General features: G+C 44.2%; 1 protein-coding gene across 1 annotated transcript; it reads left to right on the forward strand.

Moving 5' to 3' along the window:
• Positions 1-2,995: 2,995 nt before the first annotated feature.
• On the forward strand, positions 2,996-4,211 carry LOC106989452 (olfactory receptor 1444). The gene has a single exon (XM_015087936.3). The coding sequence runs from the start codon at positions 3,240-3,242 to the stop codon at positions 4,209-4,211; it is 972 nt and encodes a 323-aa protein (XP_014943422.2). The 5' UTR covers positions 2,996-3,239.
• The last annotated feature ends 3,789 nt before the right edge of the window (positions 4,212-8,000 follow it).

Below are 8,000 nucleotides of genomic sequence, written 5' to 3' on the forward strand. Positions count from 1 at the left end.
CCCCATCAACGAGAGCAATACTTGGCTGGATCTCCCAACCTTGAACTAGTTACTTCATGTCTCTAAGTCTTAGTTTCTTCATGTATATACCTGTACATGAATATGGTTATATTAAACATTATATAGGTATATTATATATAGTATATATTTATTATATAACATATATTATAAGATGTATAATACACATGGCTGAAGGAATTGTAATTAAATGAAGACATGAACACAAATAGAGTTTTATAAACTCTAGAAGACTGGTTCTCAACTGGGGACAGTGTTGCCCCCCCACCCCCCAGGGAACATGTGGGACATTTGGGAGTGTCTGGAGGCATTGTTGGTTGTCACAACCGGGGAAGGGGGTGTGTTACTGGCATCTAGTGGGTAGAGGCCAGAGATACTGCTCAACATCCTACACTTCACAGGACAGCCTGCTCCTTGCCCCCTCCTCCCACCTGCAACCAAAGAACTGTTCAGCCCATAATGTCAATAGCGCTGAGGCTGAGAAATCCTGCTCTGGAGCATTGCATAGATATTGCAATTAAGTTACTGTGTGATCTCGAGGGGGCACCACATACCTCAGTTTTTAACATACAAGATCGAGAAATTGCCTATCCTAGATTATAGGATATTATGATCGCTGAATTCTAGAGAGGAAGCCCATGGCAAAAGTCAAAAGGAAAAAAACAATCACAGATTTTTTTGGATGAATATAGTGGAAAGTGCTACTGGTTGGAAAGTTAGCTGGTACATTACTGGATGGGAATCCATCAATAAGCAAAAGCAGATGAAAAATATACAACTCTAGAATTTATCCTAAAGAACAAGAAAGTCATGAGGAGCCGTGTGCAGGGGTATTCACTGGAACATTGTTTATAAAGGGGACACACGGCAGAGCAAGGAGTGGATCCTGTGCAACAGCATTTCACCTGCTGCACAGCACTGGCATGTGTAACACTCGCCCAAACAGGACAGGCTGGGCTGTCTCCTTGTTTGTTGGTGGAAAAAAGGCTCCTGGTGGTGAGCATAGCATAATGCATAGAATTGTTGAATCACTGTGTGGCACACCTGAAACGAATGTAACATTGTGTATTAACTCTACTAAAAAATAAATTAAAATAAATAAAATAAAATAAAGCCTCCTCAAGCTGAAGACTGCAGCCACTTTCCAAGGTAAGCCAAGGTCAAGCAGAGCTGAGGCGTTTTCCCCTCCTCATCCCTCGTTTCACGCTTCCTCTCCTTCCACACTTGGCTTTCTCTCCCTTGTCTGAGCTCTTCCTCTGCTCGGCTTCCAGGGGTAGGGAAAGCCCGGAAACAGTTCAGGCTGAGGGGGAACAACAGGAAAAAGAGACCGTGCACCGGAATCAAGACACAAGCCCTTCGCCAGATCTGCCGGCTCCATTTGCCTGTTATTTCTGCACATTGTTCACAGCACAGGTCTGAGCTAATATTCTGGCAGGAAACATGGGTCCAGCTAGACAGAACAGCAAGCTGTGTGTTGCGGAGTTAGATAGCATGAAAAATCTTCGAAGACTTTGCTGATGATTTCCTTTCATCAAATATTTATTTATGTATGCCAAGGGGCCTTGGTAGGCTGGGTGGGCCAGAGGCGATGAGGACAAGGGTTTCAAGAGGCTTACGGCTACTTGTGGAGCTGGGTGGCTGCCCAAGTAATTGTGTGCTAATCAAGCCTGAGAGCTGAGACCTGGAGGACTTGATTGTAACCCGGATCAATAACAGAGGTTTCTGAAGGGAGGTGAAGACATCTGCATTTCCATGGAAATGCGTAAATGTCAATTGAATTACTGTGGAAGAATAAACTCATAAAGACACTAAGGGTTGTAGTTAAGGCCTCTGGACTTAACATCAGACAGGCCAGGTTTTTCATTCTGTTTCCAACACTCACTAGTTTTGTGACTTTGGACGGTAGTTACTATCATTATTATTATTGCTGTCCAATCCCATCTAAAAGCTACTGGATTTTAGGAGCAGATAGTAGCCAGAAAAGGGAGACCAAGCATGAGATATACTGCCAGCTGGAGCTAATCTAAGAAAGAGGGCGAAATGCTCTATCGTGGAGCATTGTTCATAAAGGTGAAAAATGGGAAATGAGGGACTGGGGTTGTCATTGGGCAGTTTCTCCTTGTGTAAAAGGAGGAAAATAACAGGGTCAAACCCAAAGACTTGGTGTGAGGACTAAATGAGTTAACTATGAGTAATGCCTGGCATAGAGTAAGCCATTATTCTGATTTCTGCGATTACTTCCATTACTTCCATACTTCCATCATATGTGCACAGACAATGTTAAGAAATCTCCATGGCGTCTGTATTCTTGGGAGTGGAATAAGAAGTCAAGATATGAGGGATTTAGACTTTTTACTTCATACTGTTCTCTTTTTAATTTAAAAAAATTTTTTAACGTTTTATTTATTTTTGAGACAGGGAGAGACAGCATGAACAGGGGAGGGTCAGAGAGAGGGAGACACAGAATCTGAAACAGGCTCCAGGCTCCGAGCTGTCAGCACAGAGCCCGACGCGGGGCTCGAACTCACGGACCGCGAGTCATGACCTGAGCCCAAGTCGGCCGCCTAACCGACTGAGCCACCCAGGCGCCCCGACTCTTTTTTATTTTTAAAAAGAGATTTTAAATAAGACCTTAAAACTGTGTTACTGTGTTACAGAATTTGTTTTATACGATATAAACAGGTAGAACAATTCAAGCTCTGAGTGTATGGGACTTCAGGTTCAGAAATATAAAGGTGTGACCTTTGATTCTGAAATTGGGTTATTTGGGTTGATATTAAACTCTTCTAGCCTTAACTTTCTGTAAAATGGGTATAGTAGCACCTACCTCATAGGATTAAATGCTATCATACGATGGAAGGGTCCTGCATGTGCCTGACACCTCATCCATTCTCAACACATATTAGTTTACTATTTTAATTTTTAAAAAATTTTTTTTAATGTTTTTATTTATTTTTGAGACAGGGAGAGACAGAGCATGATCGGGGGAGGGGCAGAGAGAGAGGGAGACACAGAATCCGAAGCGGGCTCCAGGCTCTGAGCTGTCAGCACAGAGCCCGACGTGGGGCTCGAACTCACGGACCGTGAGATCCTGACCTGAGCTGAAGTCGGACGCTCAACCGACTGAGCCACCCAGGCGCCCCAGTTTACTAGTTTTATACCATCCCATCCTCTCTCCTATCCTTTCTTCTCATTTTCATCGCCTCTTCCTTAATCACCAGATGAAATTCAAGTTGGCCCTTATGGAGAATGGCACAGAAGCAACAGAGTTCATCCTCTTGGGATTAACAGACGACCCTCATCTTCAGGTCCCCCTCCTTCTGGTATTTTTATTCATCTACCTCATCACTCTGGTTGGGAATGGGGGGATGATGGCAATCATCCGCGCAGACCCCCACCTCCACACTCCAATGTATTTTTTCCTCAGTAACCTCTCCTTCGTAGACCTGGGCTACTCGTCAGCGGTAGTTCCTAAGATGGTGGCCGCACTGCATTCAGGGAGCAAAGTCATCACCCACAATGGATGTGCTGCTCAGTTCTTCTTCTTTGTGGGTTTTGCCACTGTCGAGTGCTACCTCCTGGCCTCCATGGCCTACGACCGCCATGCAGCTGTGTGTAGGCCACTCCATTACTCCACCACCATGACGGCAGGTGTGTGTGCCCTCCTGACTGCTGGCTCCTATGTCTGTGGCTTCCTCAATGCTTCCATTCACACGGCAAACACCTTTAGACTCTCATTCTGTGGCTCTCACGAAGTAAATCATTTCTTCTGCGACATTCCGCCACTCTTAACTCTCTCGTGTTCTGACACTCGCATCAGCAGCTTGGCTGTCTTCTGTGTCGTGGGCTTCAACGTCTTCTTCACCCTCCTGGTCATCCTCATCTCTTACTTCTTCATATACATCGCCATTCAAAGGATGCGTTCTGCGGAAGGACGGAAGAAAGCCTTCTCTACCTGTGCCTCCCACCTCACTGCTGTCACCATCTTCTATGGAACCATCATCTTCATGTACTTACAGCCCAGCTCCAGTGAGTCAATGGACACGGACAAAATTGCTTCTGTGTTTTACTCGGTGGTGATTCCCATGCTGAACCCCTTGATCTACAGCCTTAGGAACAAAGAGGTAAAAAATGCTCTCTGGAAAATATGCAACCAACTTTATCCTCTGTCGTTAAGTGTGAGTAGGAAGTAGACAGGTAACTGGGGGGGATACACCTTCCCTCAGACCTAGATGCCATTGAACTCTGAGGTTTGGCAAATTTCAGCTCTTTTTTCTCCAAGAACAGTGGTTACTCCTGCCACTTGGGGAAATCACAAAAGCAGCACTTAAAAAAAATTTTTTTAATGTTTATTTACTTTTGAAACAGAGGGAGACAGAGCACGAGTGGGGGAGGAACAGAGAGAGAGGGAGACATGGAATCTGAAGCAGGCTCCAGGCTCTGAGCTGTCAGCACAGAGCCCGATTCGGGGCTCGAACCCACCAACCGTGAAATGATGACCTGAGCCGAAGTCAGATGCTTAACCGACTGAGCCACCCAAGCGCCCCACAAAAGCAGCACTTTAAAATGTCTCACTCGGGGAGATAATCTATTTAGTGAATAACAACATGGGACATTTAAACCCTTCTTGCACTAGTTTCTTGATGTGATTCAAAGCAGAAGATCAAAGCCTAAACTCAATGCACTGGATTTCCCCTTCCTTATTTTTAATTAGAAATTTCCATTCACTATTAAAATTTGGTGTCAGGATCACATCTTCATTGTGGAATATTTATCATTTGAAATGCACTGCATTATGCTTTTCATCTTTGGTCCATGGGTTTGAAAGTTAAAGCTTCTACTGCAGACAAAGGATGTTTTTATTAATTTTAATAATGCCTCGGAAAAAGTTTTCGCTCAAAGGACAGGGCACTGGACCCAGAGTCAGATGCCCCAGCTGTCAGTCCTTCCAGCCGCACCCAACCCCCCCCCTCCCCCCCCACTCCACACACACATTCCTGTTCACTCATTGGTGGAGCACATTGTATTCTCAGTCTCCTTCTGCTAATGTGTTGGGACAGCTTTGGTAAAAAAACAAAAAAACAAAAAACCCCCAGTGAGCCACCTTTGTATGTAACAGTTTCAGATAAGCTGTTTAAACTTTAACCCAAATAAACATATCTTTCTTGAGAGAGTTTGCACTCTGTTCTATGCTCTTGGCCTTTGTCTAACATAATTACCAAAGCTTGTGGAAGGTTTGGAGGAAAAAGCATTTTTTTTCCCCAAGGGCTATGAAAGAGGAGATTTGTCTTCTGGATTAAACACTTGCATTTTTAGCACCTTTAAATTCGGTGAATCTATGATGAATACACATAATAGCTTTCTGTGCCCTCTTGACTTCTGTTTTTTCAATAATTCAGTTCACCTCTGGATCCCTGTTGCATTCTGATGTTCTTTAATTAGCTGCTACAAGAATAAAGAAGCCTGTAGAAATTTACCTACCTCCTAAATGTGAATGGCACAGTGACGGACAGCCCAAGTCCACCTTTGGGTCTTATTTTGTGTGCGGGATGGTATCAGCAAATGTGTGTGTGGGAGGCGGTGATTAATTTTACTTCTCACATATCAACGGCTTCGTGGTGTTTATAGCCACAATTAGTCTAAGTCACTACATATTTCATGATATCAACATCTCAAAAACAATGAAAAAATAATTTCTGTTTTAAATGTGAAAACCAGAAATCTTGGTGGGCTAAAGCAGGGAGCTTAGAAAGCCAAATTCGTTTTGAAATTACCAAACTCATTCTGTGCAGGGCAACCTCTAACTGAGGAGAGGCGATCGTGGGTCTGGTGGAGAGAAGAGCAAAGAGGGAGTTTTGGAAATGAGGTTGACCTTTAGGAGAAACTTCCCCTGGCACACGGCCACCGCCACCTGAAGAGACCAGGAGCTTCTCCTGGATCCAAGACCTTGACTCCCTGGACCTGCCTCCTCTATCCTCCACCCACCCCCCCCACCCCCCCCCCACCCCTAGAAGAGTGGCCTACTGAGCAACACACCTAGGAGAACAGTCTTTAGAAGCCAACATCCACTTCACATAGGAGTGGTCACTTCTCGGTGACTTACAGAAGTCACGGAGCTCAAGGGTGCCCAGATTGGGAAGTGAGTCTGGGAGGAGTTATCTGAGTGCCTTTTGGTCTGAGCTCAGCTTCTTTTCCTATTCGATCAATATAATTGGGTTCTTTTCCTCTTCTTTCTTTTTTTTTTTAAGTTTATTTATTTTTAAAAGAGACAGAGAGCAGAGGTGCGGCAGAGAGAAAAGGAGAGACAGAATCCCAGGCAGGCTCTGCACCATCAGCGAGGAGCCCAACACAGGGCTTGAACTCGTGAATTGTGAGATCATGAACTGAGCTGAAACCAAGAGTCAGACACTTAACTGACTGAGCCACCCAGGTGCCCCTCTCTTCTTTCTGTTCCTCTTCTACCTCCCTTTTCCCCTTCTTCTTTTTCTCTTCTCCTTTATTTTCTTCTCAACCCCTTTCTATCCTCAACCCAACCAAGAACTCTCCTCACCATAGGGGCCATTAGGCTTCTATGAAAAATCAAATTCTAGGGTTTGTATATCATAGCTGTTACAGTACCCAGTAAGATGTATTTCTGGGTGTGTTTTTTGTCCTTCCACACCTCAATTTAGGCAGAAAAGTATGAGTGAGAGGTCTAATGCCTATATATTTCTCTTGCCTGTGGAAGCCTTCCCAAACTAGAGTTACAGTTGACTGCAGATGGGTATAAAGGAACACCAGTTCTAGGGACAAGAGCTAGATAAAAATCCTTACTCTTCTTATCAGGTGTATGACCTCAAGAAAGTCATTTAATCTCTTTGAACCCAACATGCAGGATCAATTGTTCAGATGACATGAGATAAAGTCTGTGGATGTGCCAAGCATGATGAATGCATATTTGATGCAGCAGATTCCTGTGCAAGCTGTCACCCGGCTATCCTGTGCTCCCCGCTTCTGGCTTCTTTTATTTATTTTTTTTTAATGTTTCTTTTTGAGAGAGAGAGAGAGCACAAGCAGGGGAGGGGCAGAGAGAAAGAGAGATACAGAATCTGAAGCAGGCTCCAGGCTTTCAGCACAGAGCCCGACGGGGCTCAAATCCACAAACTGTGAGATCATGACCTGAGCTGAAGTTGGACACTTAACCCACTGAGCCGTCCAGGTGCACCACCCCCCCCAACCCCAGTCTCGGCTTTTGGCTTCTGAGCTCCCTCCCTCTCTGCCCCATCCAAGTCCAAGCTTTTATTTCCATCCATTGCCTAATTTCCTTTGTTCCAAGCTCCCAATTCCACATCACACACATTTCAAGCTGATATCACATGCGTATTCATTTCCAGAAGGTACTCAGAAGGAGACAGCTTGTTGCCAGCAAGACATTAATTTACAGAATCCACATTCCTGTGGGGAGCTTTTCACTTCCACATGGGAAATCCGTCAAACGGAGACTAAATGCCCATTTGGTTATTAACAACACCCACCCTCTCCCTGCGGGGATGGTCTGATGAATGCGGAAGCACTGAGTAAGGCTTGTAGCTCAGGAGAGTAAAGGCACAGGAAGACTTCCCTTCTCGAAGTGGCCAAAAACAGAAAGTGAAAACACATCAATCAAGATGATTATTTATATCAGGATACATTACCCCTTTGGAAAAGGATTCATGATTGCATTATTCTAACTATGAGGCTCCCTTTGTATATTAGATGGTTTGTTTAGTTTTAGGTGTGGGGAAAGGAAAATTAAAATATTAGGAGTCTTTGACCATTGAAGCTAATATTACAAAGTCATAACTCTTTAGCCTTCAAAGAGTCTTTAAAAATAACCTAGACCAACCCTCTCATTTTACAGTTGACAACCCCGATTCCCACAGTTTAACGTGCTTCAACTCATAGGGAACCAAGTCTTACCAGACTTATTCATCCTTTGTATTCTATAAAGTTTTTGAAGTGTC

This window comes from Acinonyx jubatus, chromosome D1 (assembly GCF_027475565.1).
Source record: "Acinonyx jubatus isolate Ajub_Pintada_27869175 chromosome D1, VMU_Ajub_asm_v1.0, whole genome shotgun sequence".
NCBI lineage: Eukaryota > Metazoa > Chordata > Mammalia > Carnivora > Felidae > Acinonyx > Acinonyx jubatus.